Raw genomic sequence first — 16,597 nt, 5'->3', positions numbered from 1 at the left:
ATATTGCTGTGAGCCTTTGGTTAATTTCCAGACTTTTAAAAATTTGATTCTGACAAATTTTTTGTCTGCTTTCTCCTTGCTCTAATGGAGAAGAGCATTTTTGGAGGTCTTTACTCTGGCATTTTCACTGACATCACCTGTAGTATATTTGGAATGCCCTTCTATATGATTGCGTTCTCATTTCTTAAACACAGCTTAGATGTCTCCTCTCCTCTGATGCTTTTTCTGTGTCCTCTGGGCAAAGGAGTCAGCTCTTCCTTTATCTCCTATGCCCCTGTGTTTATGCCCTTGTTAATTCACTTTTCACTTACTTGTGTCTGTTCCCGTGTCTTCTCGCAGCCTGCAGTTTCCTAGCTGGTGACTTATTCATCGTCCGTGCCCAGACCGGTTCTGGAACACACAGCAAGTATGCCTGCTTATAGGCTGGGGGTATTTGTTTTAGGAGATCTTTGAGCCTAGCCCGGGGAGTCTCAGCCCGAGCCACCAGGTCTCTCCTCCTGTTTCAGTGATGCATAGCTGACCTTCGTGTCTCCATCATGTTGGAAGTGTGGGGAGCTCTGCGTGCCTACCACAAGCTCAGAGCTGACTGAGCGTCTGAGGGAAGCAGAGGGCAGAGGCAGAGCCCATGTCATGAGCTTCAGCAGTGATAATAATGCCGGCAGTCGACAGTTACTGAGTCGTTTCCACGCTGCATGCCGGGCTAGGAGGTTTATACTCAATATCTCATTCGGTTCCAGCATCAGTCCTAGGAGGTGGGTCCTGTTATCCTCATTTTACACGTGAGGCCGTGTAAGGGAAGGGGCAGAACTGGGGTTAGATGAAGGCCTGGCTTCCAAGGCCCATATTCTTAACTGTTCCATCTGAGGGATCCGTGAGGAGCATTCGGAGGAGGGGAGACCACACAAGCCTTTTTCTTCCCTGGCACCTGTTCTGCCTCCCTGAAGAGATGCTGCTCCCAGGTGGGTTCAGCCCACCCTGGGCTCAGCTGGGCCGCCGTGTGCTTTGAAGCAAGGGAGCGCTGAGGGCTCCTGCAGTGACTTGGCCCCCAGGAAAGCTGTGGGGAGAGGCCCCTATTTCCCCAGCATTGGGGTGACAAGTGCATCCCTGAGGAGAGAAATGGCAAAGATTCCTCGTTATCTCCCCCATTCCAGCACGGTGACAGCCCCAGGCTGCTGGGAAGGCCAGCCCACACAGAGAGGAGGTATAATGTAGAGGGCTCAGAAGCATTTCCACAGATGTGGATATCGGTCCTTCTGATACAGGCCTGTCAGCAGGAAGGGGGATTGTGCTAGCATGCATGGGGCACACTGTTGGGCACAAGGGACCTGGTTGCTAAGCAACAGTCTCTGGCCTCCCCTCCTCCCTGTAACCTTTTTCTCTGTTTCTAAGCTTCTAGTTAGCAGATGGGAGGGGCTGAGACTGCCCAGCCCAGCCCAGCCCTTGGCCCCCTTTCCTGCAACAAGGGGTCTATTCATGGTTCTGAGCAGATTTATTGTCTCTCTGGAGCATGTCTGTGTGTGTGTGTGTAGGGGGAGGATAAAGGGAGGGGCGTATGTGAACTAGGGAGACCTCACCCTCCGACCAAGCGGGCTGGGCTGTTTGATCGATGCTGATCCAAGAACAGGAGCAGAACCCTGCCTAGAGACCCCAAGTGTTTACATCGGTGCCACTGACCCGAATGGTAAGGCCGTACGTACGTCTGCCATCCCTGACCTGGCCTCTCTCTCTTTCTTTCTTCCTCTCTCCCCGCCCCCACACTTGGGCTTCTAGGTAGGTGGAAAGAGCCCCGTCTGGCAGCTCTGCACAAGGGCTAGATCCTAGAGAGGGACGCTTGTGGCTAACCTCCCACGTTTGTCCCCAGGGACTGACTGTTAGTCTCTCCTGTCCCCCATAGGTCTATCCAGGTGGTTTGCATATAGACAGAGCTTAGCAAGTCATTATTACACTGAACTTGTACTCAAAGGGAGGACCAGGAGGTCCTGCTCCATGACAGCCCGTCGTTCCAGGCTACTGATGAGCTCAAACACATGGGTCTGGAGGTAGAGCAACTCCTGGGTGAGGTCAGTTAGTCCGGGAGCTGAACTGAAAACCAAGCTCCCTTGATACTGAGACAGGAGGAAAGCCTGGCCATGCCCTGGAATTCTCTCCAGACCAAGCATTGCCTCTTTGCTCAGAAGGACATCCATTCAAGAGAAACCATGTTCCCAGAGGAGAAGCCCAAACCCCAAATGCCGTTGTCACTTCTGTGCTTTCTTATGGGTGCTCGACTGAATCTAACAAGCCTGCGGTTCTCCAGTCTCATTGCTCTTGCCCTTGAGCATCATCTCTGGACCCAAGAAGGAGTGTCTGTGGTGAGGGGCAAGCCAAGACCCCATGTTTCTTGTGGAGCAGCAAGCCCTATTGGTGGGAGGACCAGCCCTACCTGTCCTGGGCCATAACCGGTAGAGGGGAAGGGAGGGGAGGAGAGAGGAGGTGGGGTGATGTCTCTTCATACGGAATTTTGGGCTGCTACCCTACTTGCGAGCTGAGCTGGCAAGGGTGTTCACGGGTCTGGTAGAACGATTTCCAGGGTGATTTAGAAGTGACTGATCTGGGTGAGTCTTCAAAGGCCTTTTTTCCTCCTAGCCAGAGGGTCAGGAACATGAGGACGTTCTATGGAACACAAAGGCAGGACTGAGGAATGTGACAGGAACATTCCTTCGGACCATTGGGAATCCCATCTAAACCAACATTTTCTTGGAGTCAGTGTTTCAGGTTTTTTTTTTTTTAAGATTTTATTTATTTGATAGAGAGAGAGATCACAAGCAGACAGAGGGGCAGGCAGAGAGAGGAGGAAGCAGGCTCTCCGCGGAGCAGAGAGCCCCATGTGGGGCTCGATCCCAGGACCCTGAGATCATGACCTGAGCCAAAGGCAGAGGTTTTAACCCACTGAGCCACCCAAGCACCCAGGGTTTCTGGTTTTTATGATCATTGGGTACCACTCTGGATCTTGGCAGGGCAAGTTGTGGTCTTCAGAGGAGACAAGTCTTATTAACTTTTTTTTTTTCTTTTTTTTTTTGAGAGAGTGCATGTGCCCGTGCGGGTGAGGAGGTGCAGGGAGGGGCTGAGGGAGAGGGAGAGAGAAAGAATCTTTTTTTTTTTTTTGAAGATTTTATTTATTTATTTGACAGAGAGAGAGTGTGAGAGCACAGGCAGGGGGAGCGGGAGAGGGAGAAGCCGACTTCCTGCCGTGCAGGGAGCCTGATATAGGACTCGATCCCAGGACTCTGGGATCATGACCTGAGCTGAAGGCAGAGGCTTAACCCACTGAGCCACCCAGGCGCCCCCTATTTCTTATTAATAATATTATTATACTTAGCATTTGCACTGTGTTTTATAACTTATAAAACCCTTTTGGTCATATAATCCCCACCTGCCTCCCTTCCTCCTCAATGTACATTAACTGAATTCCCACTTTGTGGCAGGCCCTGAGCTAGGCTCTGGGAGCCTAGACCAGTGAGGAAGGGCAGAGAGAAAGAGAAGTAAATGAGCACAATATAGGGACACAACAGGTGCCTCATAGAGAAGAAGGCTTCTTGGAGAAGTGACGTCTGAGCTGGGTCTTACGAGTCAGCGACGCGGGGAGAAGGACAGCAGAGGCAAAGTCTCTGTGGCGCAAGAGCGTGTGAGGGCCCAGAAGACTGGCATGTGCGTTACTAGGACCGAGTTCCACTGCGGAGGGCGTCATGCCGGCAGGTGGGGATGGAGAGGTGAGGAAGGGCGAGAGCTCAGAGGATTTTGTAGGCGGTGCCATCGGACTTTGGATTCTTCTTAAAGAGTAGAAAGATTCGTTGGGTACTTAATGAAGGGGTCAGCTCGCTCATGTTGGAATTGGAGGAGGATTGCTGCGGCGTGGACATTGAGTGGAAATCAGATGCTAGAGACTGAAGTTTGGAGAGGGGCTGAGCTCAGCTCACGTAAGAGGCTGCAGACCGAGCTTTGCTTTGGTGGTCTGGGGTTTCTTCCAAGATCTTCTTTCCCGTCACTCTTCTTCATGGCACGTGAGTGTCTCGCAGCCTTGCGGCTCACTCTGCTCTGTGCTTTCTGACCCCCGTGCCTTTGTCTCTTCCCCCAGTGCCCATGTATGTCCGTGCAAGCCCGGCTCATCTAGGAGGGACCGTCTCAGGCTGCCTTTTCTAGGAAGCCTGTTTTGATCCCCCAGTGAGAAGCTCTCCTGCTTTCTCCTGTCACTTAGCATGTTCTGCCTTTTTTTAACGTGTCAGGACTCGACTGCAAATTTTCTGGGGGCAGTTGGGGAGTGTTCCATGTTGATTTATTTTACTTTATTATTTTAGTAATAATTTTACTTTATTATTATTATTATTTTTTAAAGGTTTTATTTATTTATTTGACAGAGAGAGAGAGATCACAAGTAGACAGAGAGGCAGGCAGAGAGAGAGGAAGGGAAGCAGGCTCCCTGCTGAGCAGAGAGCCCGATGTGGGACTCGATTCCAGGACCCTGAGGTCATGACCTGAGCCAAAGGCAGAGGCTTAACCCACTGAGCCACCCAGGTGCCCCTTATTATTATTTTTAAATTAATTTTATTTTTTATTTGTTTAGTTCTTGAGGTTTTTTTTTTTAATTAAATTAAACTTATTTGGGGGTAATTGCAGATGCACATGCACTTATAAGAAATAATCTCACCTGTACCCTTTTCCTCCGAGTGCTAACATCTTGTAAAACTCCAGTACAATATCACGACAATATTGACATTGATAAAGTCAAGATACAGAACATTCCTATCCCCCCAAGGATCCCTCCTGTTGCCTTTTGTAGCCACACCCACTTCCCTTCCAATCCCATCCCTCCTTGACTCCTGGCAACCAGGAATCTGTCTTCATTTCTTTAATGCTATTGCTATAAGAATGTTATATAAATGGAATCATACAGTATGTAACCTTCTAAGACTGGCTTTTTTTTCACTTGACATAATTCTCTGGAAATTTACCCACATTGTCCCACGTGTCAATAGTTCATTCCTTTTTCTTTATTCCTTGGTATGGATGTATTACGATGGGTGATGTCATTCATCCATTGAAGGACACCTGACTTGTTCCTACTTTTTAGCTATTACAGATAAAGCTTATGAACATTATATACATATAGGTTTTTGTATGATCATAAGTTTTCATTTTAGACTTATGCACCCTGATGTTCATAGCAGCAATGTCCACAATAGCCAAACTGGAAGGAGCCCAGATGCCCTTCAACAGACGAATGGATAAAGAAGATGTGGTCCCTATGTACAATGAAATATTACTCAGCCATCAGAAAGGCTGAATACCCACCATTTGCATCAACATGGACGGGACTGGAGGAGATTATGCTGAGTGAAATAACTCAAACAGAGAAAGACAATTATATGATTTCACTTATTTGTGGAACATAAGGAATAGCATGGAGGACATTAGTAGAAGGAAGGGAAAAAATGAAGGGAGGGAAATCAGAGGGGGATACAAACCATGAGAGACTATGGACTCTGGGAAACAAACTGAGGGTTTCAGAGGGGAGACTGGTGGAGGGATGGGTGAGCCTGGTGATGGGTATTAAGGAGGGCACAGGATGCACGGAGCAGTGGGTGTTACACAGTGAATCATGGAACACTACGACAAAAACTAATGATGTACTTTATGGTGACTGACATAACATAACAATAATTTTAAAAAAACTGAACATGCAGATAGTAATTTTATTCCTGGAATTTTTCCATGTTGATTTATTTTGAGCTCCCTACCTTGTCCTCCATTGTGGCCTAGCACTTGGGCTAAGTCTTATTTACTGGGCAAATGAATGGACGGTGAATTGGGCAGGGGGGCTTCTTCCTCTGAGACAGGAGGTAATGAAGAAAGCTGGGATCTAGAGGCCTGAGGAGGGATGCTGAGAGGTTCAGCGGACATCCTTGATGGTTGTCGGAGGCCAGGGGAGGGAATGGTGAGGAGCGCTGGGTCTGGGTTTGAATACCGGCTCTGGTGCTTACGGGCTGTGTGAGAATAAGGGGGGGCAGGGTTAGAGGCTCCAGGAGAGCAGAGAGGGCCTGGTGGGGGGCATCAGTGGGAACACACAGAGTCTCTAAGATGAAAAAAAGGCAGTGAGTGTGCAGCCAAGGTTAGAGAGTGGGGTCTTGTAGGGGCCGGAGCTTTTCCCCTTGGTGTGGGGATCCCAAGTGACCAAAAGTTATTTCCCCAGAGCCTAATGCCAGATGGCCAAACCCACATGGAGGCTCAGTATGCAGAGGAGAGCCCAGGACCCAGGAACTTCCAAGCAAAGCTGAGAGACCCACTGCGGAGGCCCGAAGCCCAGCAGCACCCCAGTAGGCCGGACTGGGCTATAGGGGAATGACAGGGTGGGGACAGCGAATGGGTAATCTTCCTACATTCCCCAGACCCTTCTTGAGAGAACCCCCAGTGGCTGAAGGCGAGTTTATCCCACGGTTTATCCCAGACCTGCTTTTGCTCTGTGTCTAGTTTGGGGGTTGAGTGGGCTCTGTGGGCCTTGTGGGCATGGGGACAAGGGGAGGCGGGCAGGCTCAGTGGGGGGTATAGCTCCTGCTATGGGGGGGCTGGAGCCCCATGGTGGAGCCTCGGGCAGAGGGAGGCTGGCAGGCAGGGGCCAGGCACACAGACGCTGCCCTCCCCTCTCCCGCAGCCTCTCTGGCAGGGTGCCCGGGTGCTGGACAGCGCTGCTGTGCGGGGCTGGGAGTGTTGGCACTGCTGGCTGGTGTGAGCATCGGCTCCTGGCTTCTCGGTCAGTGGGGGGACCCTTCTGTGCTCCAGGGAGGGCCGAAGACCGGGATCTGGGAGGTCCTTGCAGGAAGAGACAAGCAGCTGTAAAAGGCAGCCAGGACCCGTCTTTCTCCTTTCCCCTGGACTGCCCACAGGGGAGAAGGACTGGGGGGTGGGACCTCAGCAGGAGGGAGTTAGGCTCTGCGTCCAGAAGGCTATAGTCTTGCAGTGGGAAGTGGAAGGTACTTGAGTGGATGAGCCAGGGAGGCCCAAGTTGAACAGTTTCTAGAAATCTTTCCCAGTCAGAGAGAGAGACAGACAGACAGACAGGGAGAGAGAGCTGTGCCGCTTAGTGTGTTAGGTGGGGACGCGCCTGAGGCTGGGTGGTGGAGGGCGAGTCCCCAGCAGCTGCTTTTGTCTCCCTCTGGTGCAGGGGTCTTGTTCTGCCCCTTGGCCCTCTCATGTGGGAATCCCTCCCCTCTCCTAGCCTCTTCTCTGTGACCCTCTCCTGTCCTTGTCCTCCAAAGTGCTCTATCTGCGGCCGGCGACCTCCCAGCCCACTCCTGGGACCCTGCAGGATGAGGAGATCCCTTCGAGCTGCTCTGAGGCTGGCGGTGCGGAAGCCCTGCTCCCCACGCTGCCCAGAACAGGTGGGCCACACCCCCAAGACTACAGACTACCCCCACCTGCCCTGAGTCCCTTCATGGCTCTGGGATCCCCACTTCTGGCCGGGGAAGGGGACAGAATGAAGTGCCCTGAAATCACTGCCGGCAGTAGGGGCTCCTCCTCTGGTGGGGAGGGAGTGATGTGGTCCAGCTTTGAAACTCCATCTCGGATTTGGAGCTCTCAGCACTCCCTGGGGACGGTCTTGATTCCCTACGTGGGCACAGCCAGGAGCCCAGGCTGGGAGGAGGGATGGCAACTTGCCGTCTGGGGCAGAGTGAGCCAGGAGGATGGGGAAGGGGGAACAGGTGCATGTGGGGAGCCGGTGTGTAGCCGGCGGGGATCCTCACTTCACATTGTCCTCTCCCCGCCAAACTGGAGTCGAGGATCAGAAGAGGAGCTGCCCAGGCGGGGGCTGGAATCAGTTACAGAAGTTATGGTTAGCAAGGGGCCTGCCTTTTGCTAGTGCTAGTTATGCGACCTTGGGCACATTGCTTCTTGGAACTTCCATTTCCTTCTCTACGAAATGGAGATACCACTATTTGCCACATGAAGTTGTAAGAATAATACGAGCTAATTGGTGAAAGGGCCTAGCACAGAGCCTGAAGAAGGCAGAGGCTCAGCGGGTAACCATCACGAGGATGATCACAAGATTTGAAAGCGGAAGACTGGACGTAGTCCTGGATCCATCACGCGCAGATTCTGTGATCTGGGGCAGGTCCCTTACCCTCCCTGCCTTAGTGGTCCCTCTGCAGCATGGAAGGATGGTCATACTCACCCCCTGGGGGGTTGCCATGACAACAGGTGACAGCACATTTAAAAGCACCTGGTTAAACACCAAACTGGAATGCAGCACTATAAATAGGGGCTCTTTTGTTCTCAGAACCGGCCTGATTCCCCGGGGGACAGGGAGCCCGACACTGGGTGACCCAGATGCTGTCATGAGGCCTCTTCAGGTTCCCCCTTGGCCAGGTCCAGCTCCCCCTGCCCAGCCTGTCCCTCCGCCCTGCAGGAGGTAGGATGTGACTTCCATGCCTTGCCTTCAGTATCTTTCAGAATAATCACGGAGGACTTCCTGCTGGAAGCACAGGTGAGAGCACGGCCAGACTGGCTCCTGGTCTGCCACGAGGGCTGGAGCCCTGCCCTGGGGGTGCGGATCTGCCAGAGCCTGGGGCATCTCAGGTAAGGGGGGCAGACTTGGGGCCCGGGCGAGGGTGGAGGGGAAAGGGAGGCGGAGACCTCTATCTGCCTGTCCTGTCAAAGTGCTCAGGAACTGACAAGAGGTCATTTTGGCCGTCTCCTGCCCTCTGGGCATGATGGGACCTCAGGTTGTTTCTCTCCTTTGAGCGTCCCTGCTCTTTAACAAATATGAATCCGAGAAGAGGTCATTGTCAGTCTTGCTCCGTGTACCGCTGGGGACGGCATCTCAGGCACATCTTGGTCATGATTCTTGCCATCTCCGTGCTGCAGCATCAACCAGTTTCCTCCCGTTCTGTTCCCCTTTTCCGCCAAGACTCACTCACCTCAAGGGAGTGAACCTGTCTGACATCAAGCTCAACAGCTCCCAGCGGTTTGCTCAGCTCCCTCCCAGACTGGAGGGCTTCCTGGAGGAAGTGTGGCAGTCCAGGGAGGACTTCTCAGGAGGCTGAGTGGGTCCCTTCTGGTGAACTGTTCGGCAAAAATCTTCCTGTTGTGGGAACCTGGGGGTGAGGACATTGGCTGTGTGAGATGGGACACAGGAGCGTTTTCCAGTCAGAAATCACAAACTCAGTTCACGTGAGTGGAACTGGCTGTCAGGGAGCCAGAGCCCTGAGGCTTTGGGATATGAGAGGGATCAGGGCCGCCGGGGCCTGAGATGAGTATGAGAGAGAAGAGGGCTTTGGTGCAGCAGAAATTGAGGTTTTGCTTGGAAGAAGGAGAGAGAGGGGAGAGCAAGAAGGGGTCGGAGAGAGAATAGAGGAAGCCTAGGAGGGGCGTGGGGTGACGTGTGCCTTCTTCCTTCGCTTCCTTATCCATCCACGGGACACATGTTTGTTCCAGGGTCCTTAGTAGGCACAGCTGGACTTCCCATCTACAGATACCTGATTTGTAACTTTGGGCCCTGCCCAAGACAGCCCTCAAGGGCCACGACCTCCTGCCGGTGCTCTGGGGTGATGGGGCAGAGTAGCACGCTGTCCTGCAGAACTGCTAATGAGGAGGGGCCCAGGGCTTGGAGGCAGGCAGGACGCAGATGGGGGCTGCACCAGAGGCCTCCTCTGTCTGCACCTGATGACTGCCCCTGGCCTCCCTCCAAGCCCTTGGGTGGGCCCCTGCCCAGCCTCCTGCTGCCACCTCTGTTTGTAGGAACAGCTGCGCTTCCGGCCAAATCGTTTCCCTCAGATGCTCTGGTGAGTCATATCCAGGCATGTCCAGGAAGGTGGCAGTGGGAGGAGGGAGTCTCCCCCTGTCCTTAGTGTGGGTCTGGGGTGGGGTTCCTTGCCCACCTGCCCCTCTGCCTACTGGTCCCCTTCTTGTAGACATGGTTCTGCCCCAACAGAGCCCTGACCAAGCCCCTGTCCTGTCCCCCACCAGCCACTGATCTGGGCGGATGATCTGCTTCGCCTCCTGGGACTACTTGCCTTGACTTCTGAAGCTCCCGCCCCCCTTCATCTGGAGAGCCCCAAAGGGATTACTCTTGGCTGCTAACCAGTTAGCACCTTCCGGAGACTAAGGAAGGGGGCAAACTAGGGGCCACATGGGAGACAGTCTGTGGAGCTCCTTTCGTCTGACCCCATGCCCCCAATCATCTATATTTCTCTATATATCTGTGCATCCATCCATACACCAACATTTCGACGCCTCCCATGGAATAGGCTTTTTATGGAGGACAATGTAGGCATGGTCACAGCTCTCAGTGAGCTTGTAGCCTGATGGGGCAGACAGATGTGTAACTGACACTTAGACCATCCTGTCCCCCAAACTCAGGGCCAGGAGTAATAAATGAGAGCTGTCGCGCTGGGCCACAGTCCCCGAGGTTAGGACCATGCTGACACCCAACTGTCTTCTGGCTAACCATCTCCCCTGTGCTTCTCTGTTTGCAGAGTGTGGGACGAGGCCCCTGGCCTCCCGGATAGTTGGCGGGCAGGCCGTGGCTCTTGGGCGCTGGCCCTGGCAGGCCAGTGTGGCCCTGGGCTCCCGGCACACGTGCGGGGCCTCTGTGGTGGCGCCCCACTGGGTGGTGACGGCTGCTCACTGCGTGCACAGGCAAGTCTCGGGGCCGCGGACCCGGAGGGCGCCTCAGCGGCCTTTTCTGTTTGGCCTGCAGTATGTCCCGTGTAACATGTCCATGTCCGTCGGACTGTCTGCCTCCCGCGTCCATTCTGAGGGGCGTGCATGGCGCAGTTCTCCCCGGTCCCTGCCGAGAACAGCTCTGCGCGAATAGCGGCGATAACACAAAGATCGCTTCTTTATATTTGCTCAGTTTTGAAGTTTTTCAAAGGCTTTCCCATTCACAGCGCTCTGTGCTTCTTAATGTTTATCACAACTGTAATTAAATCACCTTCCATGTAATTATTGGCTTAATGTCTTGCTTCCCCTTTAGACGGGGAGCTCCGTGGGGGCTGACACTCTCAGTCTTGTTTACCACTGAATCTCTGTGTTGATTTTCCCGCTGCCATGTCCCTCTGGCCGAGAACAGTCCTGGCAGATAATAGGTGCTTCATAACTACAGCTTGGAGTGGTGTAGGAATGAATGACGAGTGAATGAGCTCTTTGGACCTCTCCTTCTGGCGGCGGGCGGGGCAGATAGTGTACTCCTCATTTTTCAAGGTGGGGACCGAGGCTGGGAGCGATGAAGCGAATTCCCCACAATCTCAGTAGGAGGAGAGACAGGACTCATGGTTTTTCTGACTCGCAGTTAGCATATCACACAAGCCCCTTTGATGTCTGTTATAAAACATGGAGGAGCGTTATTCAGGACAGAGAGATTGGGACTTGTAGATCTCCCACACTGTCTTACTTCTCTGGCCGGTCTAGAGCATTTATGGAGCACCTACTGCATGCCCAGTATCTTGCCAGCTGCTGCAAGGATACTAGGAGGTGTGGAGCCTGGATTCTGGGAGCTCCCAGCCTGGTGATGGGGGCAGCCACAAATGGCTTCTCTGGCCAGCTTCCCCCATCGGCCACCTCACTTAGGTCAGCCTGTGCGCCCTGTCCTTCCCCGGGCTCAGCATGGCTCCCGTGTGCAGTTCTAGGGTACCCCGCCTGTCCAGCTGGCGGGTCCACGTGGGGCTGGTCAGCCACAGTGCCATCAGGCCTCACCAGGGGGCTGTGGTGGAGAGGATCGTCTCCCACCCTCTCTACAGCAGCCAGACTCACGACTATGACATCGCCCTCCTGCGGCTCTGGACACCACTCAACTTCTCAGGTGAGGCACTGACCTGGCCTGAGCAAGTGCAGGCTGTGGGGGCAGGCCCTGGGGTGGAGGCGGGGGTGGGGTGGCTGGGGCCTGAGGGGTGAGCTCATTTCTGAGGTTCCCTCCTAGTGCTGTAGACATTAACACGTTCAGTTCATTGGATGACCACAGTGAACTTGGGCATTACCTGGACCTAAGCATGCAGCAACGTGTGTGGGCTTTCTTGGGGACGAAGGTTCTGGCCCCCCGCATAGCTGGGCTGCAAGAGGAACTTGCCTCAAAGTACCTGGCAGAGCTTCCTCGGTGCTCCATCTCCCCATGTGCTGCTCCGCCCTGACCCCAGGCTGGCCCCAGGTCCCAGCCACCATGGGACATGTCCCAGTTACTAAGCTTTATTTTCCCAAATGTCTTTCCTTCCGTCTGACCCTGATAGGTAGATGAGGCAGGTATAAACAGGGAAGGACCATAGGGTTTAGTAAGGAAAGTGACTCTACAAGATATCTCAGCAAACTGTTCCTGAGCCTGGTGTACTGACTCCGGGGTCCGGCTTCTCTCCGGCAGTGGCTCTCAAACCCCCACCCCTGCCCATAGCACGCACGGGTGCCTGCCTCCTCACCAAAAAACACACACATGCACGCGCTCACACATGCACACACTCGCTCATGCCATCTTCACGCAAGTAATGCTCCCATGCGTACACATTCATACACAAGCACACACGTGCTCCCATGCTCCCGTGCGTGCACACTCATGCACAGGCGCACAAATGCACACATGCTCCCATGCGTGCACACTCACGCACAGGCGCACACTCCCATGCGTGCACACTCATGCACAGGTGCACAAATGCGCACATGCTCCCGTGTGTGCACACTCATGCACAGGTGCACAAACGCACACATGCTCCCGTGTGTGCACACTCATGCACAGGCACACACGCGCACACGCTCCCGTGCGTGCACAGTCATGCACAGGCGCACATGCGCACGCACGCTCTGTGCTCCTCCCTCCCATCACCATCTGTAGCCTTGGGTTTCCCAAATCGCAGCTGTTGCTGCACGCCCTTCACAAATATCACCTGAACTTGGGCTCAGCAGTTAATATCTCTCGGTTGACTCGGGTATATTTGAAAGGGGAGCTTTAAGTTACGACTGAACCAGAGAACCCGTATTATTTGTGGCGAATAGGTAACAACCGTAGAAACACGGAGAGAAAACAAGACAGCGCTGGGGCTCCAGCTCGCTGCCCTCTGCAGACCCACCGCGCCTGGGCCTGTACTCTCCGTGTTTAGGTGGAGGCTGGCGGGACTGGGGAGCCCCGGAATGGCACTGGAGGGAATCTTTCTCCTGGCTGCTCTTGCGGAGGTGGAAAGAGTCCTGAGAAGGGAATCCTTTCTCCCCATGGGACTCAGTGTTTATTTTATCATCAGCATGTCTGTGTGCTACTTTAGAACAAGTTTGGGCCCAGCCCTGTAGGACTTGCCACACACTTTTGGAAACCGTGCCCCAAGAGGGATCAAATACCCTAAGGAAAATGCAAAATGAGTCCTCATTAGGAGAAGTTGGGCACAAACGCCCAGAAGGAATTCCCATTTTCCCTCATTCCCCAGGTTAGGTCTGTGCGGGGTGTCCATTGCCCAACCTAGAAGGCACCAGGCACATGGTGGTTTATACATCATCCTCTGTGTCAGTGGTGACCTCCGTGCCAATGTGGTGCAGTGCACGACCTGCACAACCTTACAGGAGACCTGGCTGGTGGAGGCGGGAAGCCAGGACTGTTTGAGAGGGAGTGAGAGGACCTGCCAGCCCTTCTTCCCCCAGCCTGAGGGTGAGGAGGTGGGGAAAGGAAACTAAGCCCAAGTGGGACCCAGGATCACCTGCTTCTCCACAGACACCGTGGGTGCTGTGTGCCTGCCAGCCGAGAAGCAAGATTTTCCAAGGGGATCACAGTGCTGGGTGTCTGGCTGGGGCCACACCAACCCCAGCCACAGTGAGTCAGCTCCCAGGGTCCTGGGTAAAATAGGGGTGGGGGGACCTTCTGGCCAAGGTGAGGCCCCTCTATCTCCCACCTCCACCTCCCCCAGCCAAATGGTGGTGCCAACCCCCTTGTTCTCTGGCATCACTGTTGGCGAGACCTAGGAGCCCTGGTCTGGGTCTCCCTGGCCTGGGTCTTTCTGGAAGAACACTCCCTGAGTATCCCCTGAAGCCAGGTGTTTGACACCCCTGCCCTCCATCCCAGGAGTGCTGTGGCTTCAGTGTTTGGGTGTGTGTGTGTGTGTGAGAGTTCTACTCCTCTTCACTCTTACGTCTGATGGACCCATGTTTCCTTCCCGGGGTCCGCAGAACCCACCTTGGGCTCCCCTCTATGGGTCTAATGCCTCCAGGGCCCCTAATCACCTTCCCTCTTGTTGTGTCTTCCCGGTCTTGCTCTGTGCCCCGTGGCCTGGCTCTGTGTCCCTCCTTCTCCATGTGTACCTCCTGCAGCCCACAGCTCAGATACGCTCCAGGACACGGTGGTGCCCCTGCTCAGCACTGAGCTCTGCAAGCTCCTGCATGTATAGTGGGGCGCTCACCCCCCGCATGCTGTGTGCTGGCTACGTGGATGGGAGGGCTGATGCATGCCAGGTACAGCACGGAGGGGGACCGTGGTGGTGTTGGGGGGAACGGGAGGACCTGCGGTGTCTTGACCTCTGCTCCGAGCAGCCTCTCTAGAAGGAGGAGTGCCTAGGCATGTCGAGTTGTGTGCTAAGGATTTATGGAGGGGTGAGGCAAGGGGAAATCCCATACTGCAAGCAGCAGGGACCAGGAACAGAGGCACTGTCCCCTCCACCAGGAAGGACTAACTGCCTCTTTCTTTGTGTCTCCATGCTCTCAGGGTGATAGCGGGGGCCCCCTGGTGTGCCTGGACAGGGGCACCTGGCACTTGGTGGGGGTGGTCAGCTGGGGCCGTGGCTGTGCGGAGCCCAATCACCCGGGCATCTACGCCAAGGTTGCTGAGTTCCTGGACTGGATCCATGACATTGTGAGGGTGAGTATGGGGGCAAGGATGGGTGAGTTTGTAAAGGACCCAACCTTTGGAAACTGGGATCCTCACCTCTTAGGCCTGGGCCCTGCTTGGGGCTGGGGAATGGTCCCGAGAGTGGGAGGAGGAAGTGATGCTTGTAACACTGAATCCATTGGATTTTTATGGATTTAAGTGTTCGCTAGGTTAGAGTAGACCTGGCTTTGTAGCTCAGATCTGCCATTTACTATGTGAGCTTTGGCAAATCGCTAACCTTGGCAAGCTTCAGTTTCCTGGTAATAGCACCATGGCTACCTTGACTGCTCCTGTGATGAGTGAATGAGGCCAGACTATGAGCAGTGGCTACACGGTGCTGGTTCTAGGCCTCCAGCCAGCGGTCTGCGTGTTGTTCATATGCGGGTTTATTCCTGGTTTCTACGGTGGTTAGGAGCGCCTGCATTCCCTGCACTCTGGAGAGAGCGTGGCATTTAACAGTTTGGGTTCAGCAAGGGATTAATTCTTGTGCGACACCCGGCAAGGCTCTCGACCATCCGTTCGGTGGGAGGGCCAAGCAGGAGAATGTGTACAAAATGGGTTACGTGTATGAAGAACTTTACAAGTGCAGGGCGTGATGAAGAAACGCCTCTTTCTGCAGGGTTGGACACAGGCATGGGTGGTAGGTAATAAATTTTAGAGTCGACAGGGGACACAGGCACCCACCTCCTCATTCAGGCCTTTCAGAAAACCGCGAGAAGTAGGTATATTTAGCTGCATTTGATAGAAGTAGAAATCAAGGCTCTGAATGGTCAAGTGATTTACTACAGTGAATGTTACTGGGCTGGTAGGTGGTGGGGCCACACTGCGGGTCTGGCTCCTTCCTCTGTCAGCCCGGGACTCTCTCCCTCAGTGCTGCACGCAGCCTCATGCTTCCTGGGTCTCTGGCAGGTCCACTAGATGGAGGAGAAGCAGCAGCCTCAGATGCCGAAGGCACGGACCTCCTACCACACAAGACAGTCACCACCTGTGGGCCAGCCTCGCTCATGTAACAGGAGAGCGGGTGGGGCTGGGCTGGGAGATGGGGGGGTTGGGAGGGGGTCGGGAAGGAATGGGAGAGCAAGAGGCTACTGGCAGCAGCTCCGTGCCTGCCCTTCTGACCTCCCCCCCCCACCTTGTGCACATCTTATGCAAGGATGCTCAGGGATGCCCTGCAACCACTCTCTCCATGTGCTCTCCGGTGGGGCAGGTGCCACCCTAGAGGAGTCCCTGGCTCAAGGCAGGGCCAAGCCCATGGAGTCAAGGACCCTTCCCACTCTGCAGTCTTTCTCACCTACTGCCTGTTCCCTCCTGGCTCTGACTGGCCCTGTGGGGTGGGGGGTGCGGGAGCCCTGTAAGAGTGCTCTGGTTGGCACTGGGATAGGGTGTTGGTTTATAAATGACAGTTCTGTGAACTGGTCCAAGGCGTGTTGTTATTAAAGTGAAATGATGTTTCGTCTAGGTCTGCCTCTCATTCTCAGTCTCTTTCTGTCTCTCTGTCTCTCTCACACATACACACTCCCTCTCTCATACTCTTTCTCTCTCTCTCCTCTCACACACACACACACACACACACACACACACACACACACACATGCTAAGATATAGAATTTTAATTTTCCTCCTATACATGTTAAAGCTCTAGAACGGGACTCCTGCTGATCTTTCTAGAATTAAAGCTCTAGAACGGGACTCCTGCTGATCTTTCTAGAATTTCGGCATTCACTTATTTAATTCTTTACATTT

The 16,597-nt window shown here is 54.0% G+C and overlaps 1 protein-coding gene across 1 annotated transcript; it reads left to right on the top strand.

Moving 5' to 3' along the window:
- Positions 1-1,581: 1,581 nt before the first annotated feature.
- Positions 1,582-15,937, top strand: TMPRSS5 (transmembrane serine protease 5). The gene is given in 14 exon segments (XM_047693978.1): positions 1,582-1,681; positions 6,227-6,350; positions 6,686-6,784; positions 7,290-7,412; positions 8,472-8,607; positions 8,939-9,052; positions 9,769-9,812; positions 10,506-10,668; positions 11,652-11,830; positions 13,709-13,807; positions 14,302-14,359; positions 14,361-14,442; positions 14,693-14,845; positions 15,764-15,937. Coding segments are annotated over 14 exon segments (1,386 nt in total). The 5' UTR covers positions 1,582-1,678; the 3' UTR covers positions 15,773-15,937.
- Positions 15,938-16,597: the final 660 nt, after the last annotated feature.

Source organism: Lutra lutra, chromosome 10 (assembly GCF_902655055.1).
Source record: "Lutra lutra chromosome 10, mLutLut1.2, whole genome shotgun sequence".
In the NCBI taxonomy this organism is placed as follows: Eukaryota; Metazoa; Chordata; class Mammalia; order Carnivora; family Mustelidae; genus Lutra; species Lutra lutra.
Note: the sequence above shows the minus strand (reverse complement) of the source record. Positions and strands in the feature narration are given on the sequence as shown.